Below are 21,070 nucleotides of genomic sequence, written 5' to 3' on the forward strand. Positions count from 1 at the left end.
TACAAAGTAAGTTAAATGCCTTCAGTAGTAGTTTGGATGTGCTACTTACAGCTCTACTGCTGCCAGGAGCTGTAGCAGGTCTCCTCCGTTCATGTAGTACAGATAGAACAACAGGTCTTCACCGTAACGAGCCAGTTTAATAGCTGCCAGCTGAGGAGAGACGTCTTTATCAACACCATCATTCGTTTATCCAATGATGACATTGTGCTTTCTTCAAGAGCATAAGATCAATGCCACATGAAAGGGGGTGTTACACAAACTGGTTAGATTACTGATTCATCACCTACCTTGTCCCGTATGTGAATGTTGGTTAAGTACTCAGACGGGACGTGGAAGTCTGAAAGAGAGGCGGCACCAGGGTCACCAAAAGGTTCAGTGCGGGGTGCGGGTGTGTGCGCGTATTGGTGGAATACAGTGGAAAATGTGGCAAATGAGTGGACTATCCTGGTCAAATCAAACTTTATTTTTCACATGCGCCGAATACAACAAGTGTAGACTTTACTGTGAAATGCTTACTTACAAGCCCTTAAACAACAGTGCAGTTCAAGAAGAAGAAATTTACCAAGTAGACTAAAATAAAAAGTAACACAATAAGAATAACGAGGCTATATACAGGGGGCACCGGTACAGAGTCAGTGTGCGGGGGTACAGCCTAGTTGAGGTAATCTGAACATGTAGGTGGGGGCAAAATGACTATGCATAGGTAACAAACAACCAGCAGTGTACAAAAGAGGGGGGGGGTAAATGGAAATTGTCCGGTGGCGATTTTATGATTTTATGAGTTGTTCAGCAGTCTAATGGCTTGGGGGTAGAAGCTGTTATGGAGCCTTTTGGTCCTGGACTTTTGGTCCTGGTACCGCTTGCCGTGCAGTAGCAGAAAATAAAAGTCTATAACTTGGGTGACTGGAGTCTCTGACAAATTTATGGGCTTTCCTCTGACACCGCCTAGGTCCTGGATGGCAGGAAGCTTGGCCCCAGTGATGTACTGGGCCGTTCGCATTACCCTCTGTAGCGCCTTACAGTCAGGTGTCCGAGCAGTTGCCATACCAGGTGGTGATGCAACCGGTCAGGATGCCCTCGATGGTGCAACTGTAGAACCATTTGAGGATCTGGGGGCCCATGCCAAATGAGGGGGAAAAGGTTTTGTCGTGTCCTCTTCACAACTGTCTTAGTATGTTTGGACCATGATAGTTGGTTGCTGATGTGGACACCAAGGAACTTGAAACTCTCGACCCGCTCCACTACAGCCCCGTCAATGTTAATGGGGGCCTGTTCGGCCCGTCTTTTCCTGTAGTCCACGATCAGCTCCTTAGTCTTGCTCACACTGAGGGAGAGGTTGTTGTCCTGGTACCACACTGCCAGTTCTCTCACCAGTCCCTATAGACTGTCTCATCGTTGTCGGTGATCAGGCCTACCACTGTTGTGTCATCAGCAAACTTCATGATGGTGTTGGAGTCATGTTTGGCCACACAGTAGTGGGTGAACAGGGAATACAGGAGGGGACTAAGTACACACCCCTGAGGGGCCCCAGTGTTAAGGATCAGCATGGCAGATGTTGTTGCCTACTCTTACCATCTGGGGGTGGCCCTTCAGGAAGTCCAGAGGGAGGTGTTTAGTCCCAGAGTCCTTAACTTAGTGATGAGCTTAGTGGGCACTATGGTGTTGAACGCTGAGCTGTAGTCAATGAACAGCATTCTCACATAGGTTTTCCTTTTATCCAGGTGGGAAAGGGCAGTGTGGAGTGCAATTGACATCACATCATCTGTGGATCTGTTGGGGCAGTATGCGAATTGGAGTGGGTCTAGGGTGTCCAGGAGGATGCTGTTGATGTGAGCCATGACCAGCCTTTCAAAGCACTTCATGGCTACCGACGTGAGTGCCACAGGGCAGTAATCATTTAGGCAGGTTACCTTTGCTTCCTTGGGCTCAGACAGGGGCGGAAATCCTGGGGGGACACACGACCCCCCCATCCTGGGAAAAATATGATTTGTCCCCCCCAATATATCACTGAAACATAACTATGTAATTTAAATAATATTAATAATACGCAATGAAAGCAATTGTGCTGATTATAGACACTTAATAGTGCGTTTTTAAGTTTCAAAAGATTGCGACCCCCCCACCCTTTGCCTCACAATGGTTTGATCCACTGGCAAGGTAAGAGGGGTCGTGTCTACTGTCTGAAAGGCACTCAATGAACGTAACTGACGTGAGGTTAATCCAGTCAATCACGCACACACACTAGCTGAATATGCAGAGCTAGCGCGCAAATATTAACAATTAAGCTAGCTAGTACCTATTCCATTTATGTGGCGTCGTCAAAGATGGAATCTTTGCTATCGTCAATTTATTCCAAGATCAGCATGCAGATGATGTAAGTTAGTGCTTCAAAGTCCCTGTGATAAGGTTAGCGATAAACTGAAGTCCAAACTGAACTACACTCTCTTCTACAATTGTCTTAAATATATTTAATGGTCTCGTTGCAAAAGCTAAATTGTCGCAAGGGAACTTTTATTTATTTATTTATTTATTTTATTTAACCCGGGTAGCAAAGATTATAGCAAACACCACTGAAACGGAATTGGTGCTCGCTTGCTTTGCAAATTCAGCTATTGTTGGAAGCCAGCCAATATGAAACAAACTATTAAAATTACAAAAGGTTGCAGCATATGTTGTGTAAATGGTGAACTCATACAGCTGTCAACTCTTGTCATTTTAATCCGTTTCACATTTGCTAGCTACCTTTTAGATCGAAGCCCAAATAGAATGATAAAAGATAAGATGTTAGAAGCCCATCTCCTACTGTAAATAACCTACACACTGTGTGTGTAGCCAGCCAGCCAGGTAGAAAAATGGCAGAAAAATAAAAGACGGACATCAGAGTATTTTTCAGTACACCAAAACGCAAAGTAAGAACCCTAGTAGCCTAATATCTCAAAGACTAGTTGATAAAATGTTCATAAGAAAGAAATGAAATTCTAATGGAAATGTTTCACAATGATGTCATTAGGCAGAGCAGGCAACAGATGGCACACAGACAGCAGAGTTGGGGACAGATATGCAGGGACAGACTGGCAGAGACAGGGAGTCTCAGGTAAGTTTGTTGAGTCTTTGTTTGGCAACATTATGAAAGGTTCTCAATTTTTTGGACTTGTAAAATAGGAACATAATTGGAAAATGCCATGGATACCCCCACTCTCAACTTAAACTGGTGACTGAACTAAGATTTGTTAAAGGCAATGGTATTGCTGTTGTGTAGTTTTGGGTACCGGTAGTTAGGAGTATGGCAAACACCTTATTTCTTTGGTTCCTCAATATACATTTACCATATTACAATGTAGGCTATGTGTTACAGCACTACTTTTGGTGTCCCCCTCAGGAATTGCTCTTGAGAAAATTTCATGTAATTGTCCCCTCCAAAGTTGATATCAGATTTTCGCCCCTGGGCACAGGGACTATGGTGGTCTGCTTGAAACATGTAGGTATTACAGACTCGGTCAGGGAGAGGTTGAAAATGTCAGTGAAAACACTTGACAGTTGGTCCACGCATGCTTTGAGTAGACGTCCTGGTAATCCGTCTGGCCCTGAGGCTTTGTGAATGTTGACCTGTTTAAAGGTTTTGTTCACATCGGCTACCAAGAACATTATCACACAGTCATCCAGAACAGTGCTCTCGTGCATGCTTCAGTTTAGCTTGCCTCGAAGCGAGCATAAAAGGCATTTAGCTCATCTGGTAGGCTCGCGTCACTGGGCAGCTCGCGTCTGGGTTTCCCTTTGTTGTCCGTAATAGTTTTCCAGCCCTGCCACATCCGACGAGCATCAGAGCCGGTGTAGTAGGATTCAATCTTAATCCTCTATTGACGCTTGGCTTGTTTGATGGTTCGTCTGAGGGCATAGCGGGATTTCTTATAAGGGTCCAGATTAGTCTCCCACTGCTTGAAAGTGGCAGCTCTAGCCTTTAGCTCGGTGAAGATGTTGCCTGTAATCCATGGCTTCTAGTTGGGATATGTACGTACGGTCACTGTGGGGACGACGTCGTCAATGCACTTATTGATGAAGCTGGTGACTGAGGTGGTATACTCCTCAATGCCATTAGATGAATCACGGAACATATTCCAGTCTGTGCTAGCAAAACAATCCTGTAGCTTCCGCGTCATCTGACCACTTCCGTATAGAGCGAGTCACTGGTACTTCCTACTTTAGTATTAGCTTGTAAGCAGGAATCAGGAGGATAGAATTATGGTCAGATTTGCCAAATGGAGGGCGGGTGAGAGCTTTGTATTCATCTCTGTGTGTGGAGTAAAGGTGGTCTAGGGTTTTTTCCCCCTGGTTGTACATGTGACATGCTGGTAAAAATTTGGTAAAACTGATTTAAGTTTGCCTGCATTAAAGTCCCTGGCCACTAGGAGCGCCACTTCTGGGTGAGCATTTTCTTCTTTGCTTATGGCCTTATAGAGTTGGTTGAGAGCGGTCTTCGTGCCAGCTTCGCTTTGTGGTGGTAAATAGACGGCTATGAATAATACAGATGAGAACTCTCTTGGTAGATAGTGTGGTCTACAGCTTATCATGAGGCACTCTACCTCAGGTGAGCAATACCTCGAGACTTCTTTAATATTAGACATCACGCACCAGCTGTTATTGACAAAAAGACACTCACCCCCACCCCTCGTCTTACCAGAGGTAGCGTCTCTGTTCTGCCGGTGCATGGAAAATCCTGCTAGCTCTATATTGTCCGTATCTTCGTTCAGCCACGTCTCGGTGAAACATAAGATATTACAGTTTTTAATGTCCCGTTGGTAGAATAATCTTAAATCGTAGGTCATCAGTTTTATTTTCCAATGATTGCACGTTAGCAAGAACAATGGAAGGCAATGGGAGTTAATTGCTTGCCTCCGGATTCTCAGAAGGGTGCCCGATCTGCGGCCTATTTTCCAGCGTCTTTTCTTTGCGCAAAAGGCGTAGATCTGGGCCTGTTCCACTGAAAGCAGGATATCCTTCTCGTCGGACTCGTTAAAGGAAAAAAAGTTTCCTACAGTCCGCGTTGAGTAATCACTTTTCTGATGTCCAGAAGTTAGCAGTAACATTATGTACACAATAAGTTAAAAAATAAGTTACACAAAACACACAAAAAAATTACAAAATAGCACAATTGGTTGGGAGAATGTAAAACGTCAGCCATGTTCTTCGGCGCCATCTTTGTATCTGCACAGGTGTATGTGTCTTGGTGTGCGTCTTGGTGTGTGTCAGTGTGCGTGTGGTCAGGATAATGTCTTACCAATGTCTTGAGGTCGACACGGTGCTGATGCCCAGGGGGAAGCAAACTTGGGGTACAGGTTTCTGTCAGGAGAGGAAGGGACATGTTACTCTCAACATGGACTTAACCACTTTTGATGATAAAGAACATCTGACAAAACTTAGATTTTTGATTTATGTATCCCTTCAACGTAATATTGAGACAGGGCAGCCATCTTACTCTGGAGAGTTGAGGTTGAGTCCCAGTGTTGTGAGGTCACTCCCCAGCGCCAGGTGCACCATGCCTGGGTCCGTCTCCGCCGCTCGAATAAATGTCAGCAAGCCAATCATTCCAAACTGGTCCGTCACCATTCCCCTGGGAATGTTCATCACCCGCCCTACAGATGTAGGAAAATCAACACAAAATAATAATCAACAAGTTGAGCTTTCCCTCCAGCTAGTGCAAATTTGGACAACGCCACTGGCCAACAGTCATACAGAAACCATCTCAAAACCCACCCCGGTCGAGACCGAGAGGTGTGATTGGTTGAGAAGGCTCACCGTCAGGTAACACCTGGATCCCTTTCTTCTGGTTGTTGTTCTGTGCTGAGGTCGTCTTGTCTCCGGGGAACATGGGCCCATCTGCACTGGACGTGCTCTTGCCTGTAGAGTTTACGTTCTGAACAAAGCAAAAAACAAATGAATTAATAATCTTATTTTTATTACATCTATAACCCACATGACATCATGGAACATTGCTTTTTATACAAGATGTCCGCTCTTATAACTAAATCAAATCAAATTTTATTTGTCACATGTGCCGAATACAACAGGTGTAGACCTTACCCTGAAATGCTTACTTACAAGCCCTTAACCAAAAATGCAGTTAAAGAATTAAGAAAAGATTTACTAAATAACCTAAAGTAAACAAAAAGTAACAATAAAATTACATAACAATAGCGAGGCTATATACAGGGGGTACCGAGTCAATGTGCGAGGGTACAGGTTAGTCGAGGTAGTTTGTACATGTAGGTTGGGGCAAAGTGACTATGCATAGATAATAAACAGTGAGTAGCAGCAGTGTAAAAACAAAGGGGGGAGGGGGTCAAGGTAAATAGTCCAGGTGGCCATTTGGTTAATTGTTCAGCAGTCTTATAGCTTGGTGGTAGAAGCTGTTATGGAGCCTTTTGGACCTAGACTTGGCGCTCCAGTACCACTTGCCGTGAGGTAGCAGAGAAAACAGTCTATGACTGAGTCTTTGACAATTTTATGGGCCTTCCTCTGACACCGCCTAGTATACAGGTTCTGGATGGCAGGAAGCTTGGCCACAGTGATGTATTGGGCCGTACGCACTACCCTCTGTAGTGCCTTAAGGTCGGATGCCGAGCAGTTGCCATACCAGGCGGTGATGCAACCGGTCAGGATGCTCTCGATGGTGCAGCTGTAGAACTTTTTGAGGATCTGGGGACCCATGCCAAATCTTTTCAGTCTCCTGAGGGGGAAAGGTGTTGTCGTGCCTTCTTCACGACTGTCTTGGTGTGTTTGGACCATGATAGTTTGTTGGTAATGTGGACACCAAGGAACTTGAAACTCTTGACTCACTCCACCACAGCTCTGTTGATGTTAATGGGGGCCTGTTCGGCAATCCTTTTCCTGTAGTCCATGAACAACTCCTTTGTCTTGCTCACATTGAGGGAGAGGAGGTTGTCCTGGCACCACACTGCCAGGTCTCGGACCTCCTCCCTATAGGCTGTCTCATGTGGGTATTACAGACTCGGTCAGGGAGAGGTTGAAAATGTCAGTGAAAACACTTCCCGCTCCTTGACAGCGGCAGCTCTAGCCTTTAGTTCGGTGTGGATGTTGCCTGTAATAGTTTTCCATCCCTGCCACATCCGACGAGCATCAGAGCCGGTGTAGTAGGATTCAATCTTAATCCTCTATTGAAGCTTGGCTTGTTTGATGGTTCGTCTGAGGGCATAGCGGGATTTCTTATAAGGGTCCAGATTAGTCTCCCACTCCTTGAAAGAGGCAGCAGTAGCCTTTAACTCGGTGCGGATGTTGCCTGTAATCCATGGCTTCTAGTTGGGATATGTACGTACGGCCACTGTGGGGACGACGTCGTCAATGCACTTACTGATGAAGCTGGTGATTGAGGTGGTATACTCCTCAATGCCATTAGATGAATCACGGAACATATTCCAGTCTGTGCTAGCAAAACAATTCTGTAGAGTAGCATCCGCGTCTGACCACTTCCGTATTGAGCGAGTCACTGGTACTTCCTGCTTTAGTTTTAGAATTATGGTCAGATTTGCCAAATGGAGGGTGAGGGAGAACTTTGTATGCGTCTCTGTGTGTGGAGTAAAGGTGGTCTAGAGTTTTTTTTTCTCTTGTTACACATGTAACATACTGGTAGAAATTAGGTAAAACGGATTTAAAGTATGCCTGAATTAAAGTCCCCGGCCAGTAGGAGCGCTGCTTCTGGATGAGCATTTACAGCTCGTTGAGTGCGGCCTTAGTGCCGGTATCGGTTTGTGGAGGTAAATAGACGGCCACGAATAATATAGATGAGAACTCTCTTGGTAGATAGTGTGGTCTACAGCTTATCATGAGGTACTCTACCTCAGGCGAGCAATACCTTGAGACTTCTTTAATATTAGACATCGCGCACCAGTTGTTATTGACAAATAGACACATACCCCACCCCTCGTCTTACCAGACGTAGCTGCTCTGTCCTGCCAATGCACGGAAAACCCAGCCAGCTCTATATTATCCGTGTCGTCATTCAGCCACGACTCAGTGAAACATAAGATATTACTGTTTTTAATGTCCCGTTGATAGGATAGTCTCGACGGTAGATCATCGAGTTTGTTTTCCTAACAAGGCACCCCGACCTTCTCCCTCTGTATCTCTGCCTTTTCTTCATGCAAATGATGGGGTTTGGGCCTATTCTCCAGGGGGAGCAGTATATCCTTTGCGTCAGACTCATTAAAGAAAAAAATCTTTGTCCAGTTCGAGGTGAGTAATTGCTGTTCTGGTGTCCAGAAGCTCTTTTCGGTCATAAGAGACGGTAGTAGCAACTTTATGTACAAAATAAGTTACAAACAATGCGGAAAAACAAACCAAATAACACAGTTGGTTAGGAGCCCGAAAAACGGCGGCCATAACCTCCGGCGCCATTATATATATATATATATATAAGGTGAAACACTTGAATATGCAGTAGCTGTTGCTGCTCAATATAAGGAGGCCTTGCCTGGTTGCCTGTCCGTTTCTGCTTTATCCATGTTTGGCATGACAACGACCAAGGATAACAGACTGACAACCAGGCTAAAGTAAGCCTGTCTGTCTGCGTGACTCACTGTCTTGCTGTCGTCATTGCTCAACGTGGGGTCCTTGTAGTTGGGACCAGGCAGTGCAGGGAAGTCCTCGTTGTGGATGGAGAAATCCTGTGTCGGCTCATTCGATGGCTTTGTCACCATGCCAACTGATGAGGTCATGAGATGAAGAGAAGAGGCTTCTTAAATAAATCACCACAATGAGAAAGAAGTTTAGCCTTGGGTTATATATATATATATATACACACACCATTGGAGAAGGCCTTTTCCCTTTCCTCATCACATGACTCGCCACTGTTTATATTTGAAGAGAGACAAGTGAACTGAGTATTTACAATGAGAATGTGTCTAGCCGTACTGACTGGCCCACAGTAACGTGATGAATCTGATGCTTTTTACACATGCACTGCCAAGTGCCTTTAGCATCCAAGCCTAGTGCATTAACAAGGAGCCCGTCTTTCTAGTGCACTACGTTGAGCCCTTACTATAGGTAGCCCGCCTAGATTAGTCCACAATTATAAATCTTTACTAGTGCGCTATAAAGACTTCTTACCATAGGGGGCCCTTCCAGCTAGTGGGTTGAGTAGCGGCGTTGGGTTTCCACTTCCTTCCCTCCGACTCCTGTCTGCTAACGCAGGGAAGTCGGACAGGTCTAGCCCCGTCACGTTTTCACTACCGTCTGTGAGAGGGAGGGTTAAAGACTTGTAAGAAAGCCATATGGGTAGGTAAATGTGTGTTACTATTCATGCTGACTGTGTGTCTTACAGATTGTGTGAATGGATACGAAAGTGAACGTTATAAAAACTTGGCAACAAAAACATACAGGTAAACACCGGGCTGAGTGTGATGTCTCAATCAATGGCCAGACTGAGCATCAGATAGTTGGTTATTATGAAGTGACACACTACTAACCTGTGCCATTGAAGATGTTGCTTGATAACGAGTTGTTCATCCCAAACGCCTGGTTTCGGTTCATCCCGAATCCTGACATGCTACAGAAATACAGAGGACAACTTTAGCCTCCAACTGGAGCACCTTAATATCTATTTCCAATCATCACAAAAAAACGATTGATTTATACTTTTATACAGAGTTGAGAACAGCAGATCTTTCAATTGTATGGCCAGCCAGACCGTGTACCTGTTGATGGTGAAGGGCTGCCGTGCAGGCTGCTGTTTGGGCATACAGATGATGCTGGGGGAGCTGCGGTTGGGGCTGCCCAGCCCTGAGCTGCCCATGCTGTTGGTCCTGCTGCTGACCATCCCGATGCCCTGGCCCACCTGGGAGTGGTTCAGCATGTTCCTCGAGTTCATCGGCAGGATCCCCCTGCGGAGGACACATCATGGGTTGGAGATAGATGGGAGGACAGAATGGGTTGATATGAAGCCAGATGATGACTTTACTAATAAATGTCCTGTCCTGCTCTGCAACCACTGAACTGAACTGACTGGCTAACTAATTAGCAGCAGAATAATGATTCCATGGCATTCAAACACACTGGCTTATGTGTTATATGTCTGTCTCCAGAATATCTCAATTCAATGGGCTTTATTGGCATGGGAAACATATGTTTACATTGCCAAAGCTATATCTCCCTCTCCAGCATCTCTGTCTCACGTCTCATCTCTTAAACACACCTGCTTGGCGAGGGCGGGGTATGGAGGGACATGGTGGGCACCCCCGTGGTGGGGGTGATATGGCTCGGTAGCTGGGTGCCTTGCGTTAAGCTGCGGTTTAACTGAGTGTTGTTTCCCATGCCCCTTATCGAGAAGCCTAGTGCACCTGCAACGCGAGAAATAGAAACAGTAAACATGGGTCTCTCTTACCAACTTCCAAAGTGACCAATAGATTGGATATCTCTTAAAGTAATCTTTTGAGATCAACAAGAAGTGCCTAAGGGAATAGTGTTGAAGTCTGTTTAGAATTGGGTATATTTAAATCAGGTATATTGGGTAATTATTTGTAATGATCAAATTGCTCCAGGTATGACTTGACTACCAAATTGTTACAGACATAAATGTATTATGGACTTAGTAGGAAAGACCCTGAAAACAGATGCAGTCAGCTTACTCTGTGGGCCGTATAAACTGGCACCAAGCTGGGACAGTTGACCTGATGACGACGGTGAGGGAGACGAGAGCATCTGGAAGAAGAGAAGAGATAAACCACATAATGAGAGGAGGGAGTACTGGAAACAAGAACAGCCAGAGATGACAATGCCTTTATCAATAACACATAACTGCACATTCGGGCAGTTCATATATCACGGTTTACAAATCACATTGGAATTACACAGGAATTTGGGTGTTCAATTTCAAGGATAATAGTAACACCATCAATGCTAAGGCAAAGTTATAAAGTTAGGGGAGTGTATATGCCTATGTATTTATTTGGGCGGTGAAGCTAATACATTTCATTTGGCTCTATATTCCAGCATTTTGAGATCAAACATTTCATATGAGGCGACAGCAGAATGTCACCTTTTATTTCAGGTTATTTTCATGCATATGTGTCTTACCATTTAGAAAGTAATGTCTCCCCATTTGAAGGTGTCATAAGTATTTTGACAAATTCACTTGTGTGTGTACTAAAGTAGTCAAAAGTCTAGTATTTGGTCCCATATTCCTATCACGCAATGAACTTGTTTATCTGCATTTGCAGTTTGTTTTGGTTATGTTTCAGATTAGTGCCTTCAGAAAGTATTCACACTGCCTGACTTTTTCCACAATTTGTGTTACAAATTCTGTCAAAATGGTTGTTGATCATTGCTAGACAACCATGTTCAGGTCTTGCCATAGATTTTCAAGTAGATTTAAGTCGCCACTGAGGAACATTAACTGTCTTCTTGGTAAGCAACTCCAGTGTAGATTTAGTCTTGTGTTTTAGGTTTCAACTCCAAAGTGTCAGTGTCTGGTGGAAAGCAGACTGAACCAGGTTTTCCTCTAGGATTTTGCCTGTACTTAACTCCATTCCGTTTCTTTTTTATCCTGAAAATTCCTCAAACCTCAACGATTACAAGCATACCCATAACATGATGCAGCTACAACTATGCTTGAAAATATGGAGCGTGGTATTGAGTAATGTGTTGTATTTGCCCCAAATATAACACTTTGTATTCAGGACAAAAAGTAAGTGAATCGCTTTTAGGACTGACTGGTCGATAGGCTGTTTGTCGACCAAGATTTCTTTAGTCAAGCAGTCGCAAAAATATATTTTCTTCCTCATGGTGCACAAGACACCTGTCTGATTCACACCTGTTTCAGTGGACTAATCCATTGCGGAGGCCATGGGGATGGCACAGTCAATCACTTGAAAACATGTGATACTTAAATTGTACATGGTTATATTATGCAAAAATAATGGTGCAACACTAATAAATATAATATTATTTTATAACATATGCGCTTTCTCCCGCATTGGATAGCGGTCACGAAAGAATCTTCGGTGCGCAGTAGAATTGCTAACTTTCCCTATGTGCTATGAATAATAGAAAAGTTAACCAGCATATTGGTGTTGAGTACAATGCAGCAGAGGGAGCAGCGGGGTAAGTAGAAGAGGAAACAGCCCTTGCCTTAATTGTCTGATAAAATTGAGGAGAGAGGAAACCCCAATTTAATTAGGTCTATAATCAATAGCCTAACTGTTAAATGTGCCTGGCTTTATAAATCATCCATATATACAGTCCATCTGGAAAGTATTCAGACCCCTTGACTTATTCCACATTTTGTTACATTACAGCCTTATTCTAAAATTGATTAAATTGTTTTTTCCCTCATCAACCTACAGACAATACTTTTATTTACTTAACCTTTATTTAACTAGGCAAGCCAGTTAAGAACAAATTCTTATTTACTATGACGGCCTACCAAAAGGCAAAAGGCCTTTTGCAGGGACGGGGGCCTGGGATTAAAAACAAGTACAATATAAATATAGGACAAAACACACATCACAACAAGTGAGACAACACAACACTACATTAAGAGAGACCTAAGACAACATAGCAAGGCAGCAACACAGTGGTTGAAAAGCAAGTTTTAATGACTCCAACCTAAGTGTATGTAAATAGAAGAGAAGGAACCGGACACTGCTGACCCCGTCATGGTGGCGGGATAACCACTGTCGTTTTCCTTTATTGACTCTGCTTGCTAAAAAGTAGATGTGCATTTGTGCTACCAGCACTGCGTCAGAGGGTGTTCAGCACAGCAGGGAACATAAGCAGGGAACATAGTTATCTGTCTCCGGTCTTCACTGAAGCCCGACATAGTAAACATGCTGGTGTTTCTTAAATCAGAACCTTATAGCCTAACTTTGGCGAGTTCTATAGCCTATGATAGTGAACTGAAACAATAGCCGTTATCGCCAACAGGCAGCTTAAACTTTGAGCCCAATACTTTTATTATCTTCCATTGTGCTTATTTTTATTTACATACTTAGAAGCGTCTTATTTATTCCTCACGTGTGTTCCCATTCAAACGAAAAAAAGAGAAAATACAAACATTCCTATATGAAAGCCTAAGTAACCTACTGTCACAATGCTGATGTCACCATGCTGGTTTTTGTTGCCTTCAGTAAAAAATTAAAACCATAAACAAAATTGTGTGTATGCTAAATCATAACAGCTTAATCATTATATAATGGTGATGGTGTTTAGCCTGCCCAGCTGATAATTGGCCATTTTAAATCATAAACTAATTTCACACATATAGGCAATTACACTGCGACAAGAAATGGTGTATGCCTTGTTCCCCCCCAAAGTTTTTTTTTTTTACATCATCAATATAGTGGGATCATGCAGCCCATCTAAAGTTGCCAAATAACTCAAAATCAAGCATATAATCCATTTAAAATTATCACTTTTAAAGCTGAACACAGAATAACCTTTCCATGTGCGCACTAGCTCGGAAAAATATCCTTAGAATTGTACTCAGTGAAGTTCAATTATATTCTTACAATAAAATCATATATATGAAGAAGTGCCATTATTTTTTATTATAATGTTTCGTAGGAAAGACCTGCCTAAAATAATCTGGTGTTATTGTGGTGTACAGGCAATTAAGTGGATGTATTACACTTTAGACTTTTAAAATGTAGATGTTTCAAAGGCATGCATCAGCAGCTTGCATTTGTGGATCCCCTTTATTTTAATTAACGGTCAATTACCATGAGACTGACAGTTATTTGCTTGACAATCACATGACCGCCACAGCCCTGGAAGCGACACTTTGCATGTCATTGTAAATAAAATGTGTTAACTGACTTGCTTAGTTAAATAAAGGTTAAATAAAATAATAATCATTAGACCAGAGAATCTTGTTTCTCATGGTCTGAGAGCCCTCTCTTGGCAAACTCCAAGCGGGCTGTCATGTGCCTTTTACTGAGGAGTGGCTACTGTCTGGCCACACTATCATAAAGGCCTGATTGGTGGAGTGCTGTAGAGATGGTTGTCCTTCTGGAAGGTTCTCCCACCTCCACAGAGGAACTCTAGAGCTCTGTCATAGTGACCATCGGGTTCTTGGTCACCTCCCTGACCAAGGCCATTCTCCCCCGATTGCTCAGTTTGGCTGGCCGGCCAGCTCCAGGAAGAGTCTTGGTGGTTCCAAAATTCTTCCATTTGAGAATGATGGAGGCCACTGTGTTCTTGGGGAACTTCAATGCTGCAGAAATCTTTTGGCACCCTTCCCCAGATCTGTGCCTCACCACAATCCTGTCTCAGAGCTCTACAATTCCTTCGACCTCGTGGCTTGGTTTATGCTCTGACATACACTGTCAACTGCGGGACCTTATAAAGACAAGTGTGTGCCTTTCCAAATCCTGTCCAACCAATTGAATTTACCACAGATGGACTCCAATCAAGTTGTAGAAACATCTCAAGGATGATCAATGGAAACAAGATGCACTGGAGCTCAATTTCGAGTCTCATAGCAAATGGTCTGAATACTTATGTAAATAAGGTATTTCTGGTTTTTATTTTGAATACACTTGCAAAAATGTCTAAACACTTGTTTTCGCTTTGTAATTATGGGGTCTTGTAACTTAGTTAGGCCTATACTTCAATATATATGCTAATGTATCAATCAATCATTAATTTGTTCATGTCATCAAACAGCATACAAGTTATTCATCATCAGTAAAAATAATATTGTAATCTAACAGCACCTGTTCGCCACTCAATACTCACAAAATGATTGCTCCTACACCCTCCTTTTTTTCTGAACAAAAATATAAATGCAACATGTAAAGTGTTGGTCCCATGTTTCATGAGCTGAAATAAAAGATCCCAGAAATGTTCCATACACACAAAAAGTTTATTTCTCTAAAATGTGTTTACATCTTTGTTAGTGAGCATTTCTCCTTTCCAAGATAATCCATCCACCTGACAGGTGTGGCATATCAAGAAGATGATTAAACAGCATGATCATTACCCAGGTACACCTTGTGCTGGGGACAATAATTGGCCACCCTAAAATGTTCAGCTGTGTCACACAACACAATGTCACAGATGTCTTAAGTTTTGAGGGAGCGTGCAATTGACATGCTGACTGCAGGAATGTCCACCAGAGCTGTTGACAGAGAATTTAATGTTAATCTCTCTACAATAAGCCACCTCCAACGTCATGTTAGAGAATTTGGCAGTACGTTCAACAGGCTTCACAAACACAGACCACGTGTAACCACGCCAGCCAGGACCTCCACATCCTTCTTCTTCACCTGCGATATTGTCTGAGACCAGCCACCCGATGAAACTGGGGGTTTGAACAACAGATGTATTTCTGCACAAATTGTCAGAAACCGTCTCGGGAAGCTCAAGTGCTCGTCATCCTCACCAGGATCTTGACCTGAGCTGGCAAATGCTCACCTTCGATGGCCACTGGCATACTAGAGAAGTGTGCTCTTCCATGGCCTGCATACTCACCACACGTCACCCATTGAGCATGTTTGGGATGCTCTAGATCGACGTGTACGACCGCGTGTACCAGTTACCGCCAATATCCAAGAACTTCGCATAGCCATTGAAGAGTGGAACAATCCACAGGCCACAATTAACAGCCTGATCAACTCTATGCGAAGGAGATGTCGCGCTGCATGAGGCAATTGGTGGTCACACCAGACACTAACTCGTTTTCTGATCCACGGCCCCCTTTTTTTTTAAGGTATCTGTGACCAACAGATACATATCTGTATTCTCATTCATGTCAAATCCATAGATTAGGGCCTAATGAATTTATTTAAATTGACTGATTTCCTGATATGAACTGTAACTCAGTAAAATATTAGAAATTGTTGCAGGTGAAGTTTATATTTTTGTTCAGTGTAAGTAAAATGTCTTCCACAGATGTGACTTCCCCTTTCCCTCCTGAGCAACCAGCCCTTTTTGCTGTTGTCTGTGCCCAATAATGTTTGTACTCTGTTAAGTGCTGCTACCATGTTGTGCTACTACCATGTTGCTGTCATGTTGTGTTGCTACCATACTGTGTTGGCGTGTTGCTGCCATGTTGTTGTTGTGTTAGGTCTCTCTTTATGTAGTGTTGTGTTGTCTCTTGTCGTGATGTGTGTTTTGTCCAATATTTTTATTTATATTTTATTTTAATCTCCCGCAGGAGGCCTTTTGGATGGCCGTCATTGTAAATAAGAATTTGTTCGTAACTGACTTTCCTACTTAAATAAAAGTGAAATAAAAAATAAACATTTGCCCGTTTCGAGTTTCTTTTCACGTCCTCCGCATCCACTTTGCTCTCACATTACAGTGTTCGGAGTTTGTTATAACCAATTTATTGGTCACATGCATGCAATGTAATAAAAAAAATTACAAAAAAATATTTTACCTTTATTTAACTAGGCAAGTCAGTTAAGAACAAATTCTTATTTACAATGATGGCCTACCGGGGAACAGTGGGTTAACTGCCTTGTTCAGCGGATGAACGACAGATTTTTACCATGTCAGCTCAGGAATTCGATCCAGCAAACTTTCGGTTACGGGCCCAACGCTCTAACCACTAGGCTACCTACCACTCCAGTTTCACGTAAAGACGGCAAGGGTTGAGGGAATAGGTGATGTTTTTCCTCAACAAATTAGTGGATTTCAGTTAACAGAACTTTTCAGTCAGAGAAACAAGTAAGAAACGAAATGGCTAAAATGATGTTGCAGCTTCAGCACAAACAGTGCGATAAACATAGCTGTGCTGTGGTGCCTTTTCACTGAATCACTGAGGAGAGAGAGACAACGTTTGCCAGTCACTCACTATAATTTTTATATATTCTTTTTTTTTTTTTTTTTCACAGTGTGGCCATCGGATTCCCTCGAGTCATCTGTGTCAATTATTTAATCAAACAGTGCACTTAAAGCGTCAGACAAGCTCAAGGCATATAGTTGATTTTATTCAAACACATAGGGTGTGTCTATATATTGAAAAATACACGTTTAAAAATGTCAACAAACAGACGACCAATATTTGACGACCAACCCTATTTGCTTTGCCACATTTTTGCAGTATTACTTTAGTGCCTTATTGCAAACAGGATGCATGTTTTGGAATATTTTTTAATTCTGTACAGGCTTCCTTCTTTTCACTCTGTCCATTAGGTTAGTATTGTGGAGTAACTACAATGTTGTTGATCCATCCTCAGTTCTCTATCACAGCCATTAAACTCTGTAACTGTTTTAAAATCACTATTGGCCTCATGGTGAAATCTCTGAGCAGTTTCCTTCCTCTCCCGCAACTGAGTTAGGAATGACGCCTGTATCTTTGTGGTGACTGGGTGTTTTGATACACGACCTGAAGTGTAATGAATAACTTCACTATGCTCAAAGGGATATTCAATGTCTGCTTTAACTGCGATGCAGTTACATATCAGGATGTTATTTTTGACGACATAGCGTTTCGTATCATAGTGACAATATCGCAATATAATTTTTTGCGCTAGTTGGCTGTACCTGCACCAAAACTTCAGGATCTTTCCTTCATAGCTTGTTCCCCATCTTCTTTTTAAATAGGGAGATTATTTGTTTTCAGCCCTTTTCTTTCCATGACTGATCAAAACTCGTTTTTGTCATGGCTCTTTTGTCCCTCTGCAGCAGACATACAGCATGGTGAGCAATATGCTTGGAACATTTTAAAAAAACAAATCACAGTATTGAATCGCAATACATCTAGAATCGTAACACATATCGTACCGGCACCTAAGTATCGTGATAATACATATCTTCAGGTCCCTAGCAATTCCTAGCCCTAATAAACAGCAAAACAGACATGTATGGAAATACTGTCAAATCAAAGGTGACATCTGTCCTGTCGCCACATATGAAACATTTGATCTCAATTCCAAAACGCTGGAGTATAGAGCCAAATTAAAAGTTTTAGCTTCGCAGTCCAAATAAACACAGCGGGTAGTGTAGGATAATGGAGTAGCCTAAATCTCACTAAATATGACAAATATGCATAAACAGATTGAAATTATAGAAGAAACGTGTGAAAATGTTATGTACTTACTTCAAGTTCAAAGGGAGCTGTACTAGGGACGTGTGATCGAGCAGACAGAGCGCTTAAGTCTTTGTCCGACCTATGTGAGAACGGCAACTGCTGGCTGTAGTACATGCCCTCATCAGGGTAGTCGCTTTCGACCCCCTCTACAAACTTCTTTCTCGTAGCACTGAACATTCCGTTTGTCACCTGCAGAAGTGAGATGAAAGAACAGATTTGACTATTTCAACTCCAAAAAGGCTTTGTCAACCAGCATGCCTGCATCCATTTATTGACAAAACATTGTTCATATCAGATTTTTTAAAACTATCATGGACAGGACAGGAGTGAAACAACAGTTATGCAGTAGCCTACTGTTAGTCCGATGACGATGGTCGACTAGACTTTCAGTTTCAACTACTACAACCTCACATCTCACCACCAGACAACTACACGCCCACACACATTGCGCAATGTGCGCATACAGTGTGCCTTACAGCAAAAAAATCACAATCACTTTTAAAAAGTGTTGATTTTTCACTGTTTCATTGCATTGGTCAACATACAACAACTGTGTGCATCCCTGCATCATTGCCTTCAGCACAATTCAACAAGCTTCTGCTCAGGTGCCTCTTAAGTTCACAACCGATTCCAGTTATTCTCCACACCAAATGTTCCTTCAATCTAAGAACCCTCGGACACTTTCTCACCTTGTGAACATGGAGACATAGCTATTCATATTTAAATGACCCTACACACGGTCATTATTTCCGCATTGAATGGGGTCATCTCTCACACTGGTGTCAAAACTAGGAAGATGCTTGTTGTGCTAGCAAGATGCTTGCTGCCAGTGTAGTAGTGGAGCCTCAGGGGGAAGAGTATCAACATGAACTTGCCACATTATATTTAGTGTAACTTAGTTGGCTAACTAGCTAAACAGCCACCCACTCTCGCGTGACTGGATACATCGGTTGTTCATCCTTGGCTTTAGCATGTTGTGGCTAACAAAGTTAGGTAGCTAATCAAGACAGAAATATCTAAATAGCTATCTAAACCTATCAAGTTAAGCGAGCAGAACAGAGGGACGCAAAGAATATGGACCAGTTGCAGGAGAGATAGATATAGTTCTCGAGAAACGAAGGGGTCCGGCAAGGTGGCTTGGTGTGCCGGTGTAATGCAATGGAATTTGAGTCATGCATGTGGGTCACAGGACTCAGACAAGCGAACTAGCTAACGCTATAGCTATTAACTAGCTAACGTTAGTAACGCCAGCTGATTGTTTATGTCCTAACTAGCTAAACTGAGCTAACTAGCTACCAATACAGCATGAGTCTGATTATAAGTTTGCTTCAACAACTAGCGGTGACAACCCTTGTCAGGCAGTCTGTTTGCCCATAGGTAGTGATGTGCAGGTTGGGCCTACTTTGCCTCCTATCCACTTCCCAATCCCAGTAGCTACCTCTCGGTCTCAATTCACGTTAGCGGCCACACAGGCAAAAACAGAAGACCGTTCGAATTGAAATCCACGAACCGGTCCAAAACATACCGAACGGCAAGGACTACAAATATGAATGTGTTGTGATGCAACGATTTGATTCGGACCAAACGGGTTTATATTTGGGTGGGGGGAGGGTGGAAATTGTAAAAAAAAAAAAAAAAAAAACTCACCGCATTAATTTCCCTTCTGCTCGTAGATCCAAGATGGCTGTGTATTCTACAATCGAGAGTCCTGGGTGAATAGCCTTTACCCTCTGACCTCTCTGCAACCTAATCATTTCCGCACACAAATGATGAACGTTCTACTAATGTGGGTACAACGTGGCTAATACTTAGAATGTATTTGAATAGTCAGCGATATTGTTTTTGTAGTTACATATATTGTTGGGGGAACTCACCTCACCAATCTGTAGTAGACAATGATCAGTGCATCAACAAACTCAGTTGATAAACAAAACAAGCCACTCCCACTTCGGGCATTTTCAAAACAGAGGTTTGGCAATGAACCCTAGGCATGATATCGCAGTAGCAGTAACCTAGATATGACGTTGTATCACCATATCATATTGATGTGTCACTCACTAGCTACGAATTACCGTCACCTATGCCATTAAAGGGTTTAAAAAGTGTTGCCAATTATTTGTATTTATAACATTTTAAAGCGGGGTAGACAACAACATTCAGCCTCAAGGCAGATTTTTGTCTGAGCCTGGATGCCAGAAAATAATTATGATTTTTTTTATATATATTTTTAATGTAACTAAGCAAGTAAGTTAAGAACAAATGCTTATTTACAATGACGGTCTACTGTGGCCAAACCCAGACGACGCTGGGCCAATTGTGCACCATCCTATGGGACTCCCAATCACAGCCGGATGTGATGCAGTCTGGATTCAAACCAGGAACTGTAGTGACACCTCTTGCACTGAGATGCAGTGCCTTAGATTGCTGCGCCACTCGGGAGCCCAATGATAATTTGTACACTGCAATTATGATATTGGAAAATAACAATCATTTCATGCCTTGCTTACATTGAGAAACGATCATGTCTGTTTTTTTGTGGGAATACTTGGAAACAAATGTTCTATTTTTTTTTATTATTCTTTACTGAATACCTGGTGATCTTCTTTTTAACCCAAAAGGAAATTCAATTTACTTATTTTTTTTGTAAACTTTTTTGGGCCAAAAAAAACCCTTTCTGTTGTTGCCAACCCCTCTTTTAAAGCATCTGCAAGTAATCTTATTGTTCATCATCATTCCATTGTTCTATCTATGTGGTATGCATGACACATTGTATCAACTCATCTGTGCTATAGGCCTATCGGTTAAGAGCATATCAGATAACAAATGTTGTCCTCTCCAATATATCTACAGTATTACATTCTATGGAGGGACCACCATATTGCCCACATTTTCTCCTTCATCAGTCAGTACTGCATTTCTGCCTGTCAGAAGACACCAGATGAAGAGTAATGTGCTGCATAGAGGAGGGCTGGAGATAGAATATCTTCAGCGTACAACATAAAACAAAATCCAGAAAAGAGCCGT

The 21,070-nt window shown here is 42.5% G+C and overlaps 1 protein-coding gene across 7 annotated transcripts in view; it reads right to left on the bottom strand.

The window, feature by feature from the left end:
* Nucleotides 1–19,942, bottom strand: part of LOC106560998 (CCR4-NOT transcription complex subunit 2) — a 21,951-nt gene extending 2,009 nt beyond the window's left edge. Inside the window, exons 1-14 of one of the 7 annotated variants that reach the window (XM_014124514.2) lie at nt 19,921–19,939; nt 19,694–19,792; nt 18,056–18,235; nt 10,638–10,710; nt 10,205–10,349; nt 9,708–9,893; nt 9,480–9,559; nt 9,121–9,246; nt 8,592–8,749; nt 5,794–5,911; nt 5,474–5,630; nt 5,276–5,337; nt 288–337; nt 50–150 (exon numbers count right to left, since the gene is read on the bottom strand). In XM_014124514.2, coding sequence (XP_013979989.2) covers nt 50–150; nt 288–337; nt 5,276–5,337; nt 5,474–5,630; nt 5,794–5,911; nt 8,592–8,749; nt 9,121–9,246; nt 9,480–9,559; nt 9,708–9,893; nt 10,205–10,349; nt 10,638–10,710; nt 18,056–18,223 — 1,424 coding nt within the window. In that variant the 5' untranslated portion in view covers nt 18,224–18,235; nt 19,694–19,792; nt 19,921–19,939. Of the gene's footprint in view, nt 1–49; nt 151–287; nt 338–5,275; nt 5,338–5,473; nt 5,631–5,793; nt 5,912–8,591; nt 8,750–9,120; nt 9,247–9,479; nt 9,560–9,707; nt 9,894–10,204; nt 10,350–10,637; nt 10,711–18,055; nt 18,236–18,400; nt 18,425–19,484; nt 19,634–19,693 lie in introns of those variants that run through there. The other 6 variants (XM_014124519.2, XM_014124517.2, XM_014124520.2 and 3 more) reach the window with 6 other exon arrangements.
* Nucleotides 19,943–21,070: the final 1,128 nt, after the last annotated feature.

This window comes from Salmo salar, chromosome ssa10 (assembly GCF_905237065.1).
Source record: "Salmo salar chromosome ssa10, Ssal_v3.1, whole genome shotgun sequence".
Lineage (NCBI taxonomy): Eukaryota > Metazoa > Chordata > Actinopteri > Salmoniformes > Salmonidae > Salmo > Salmo salar.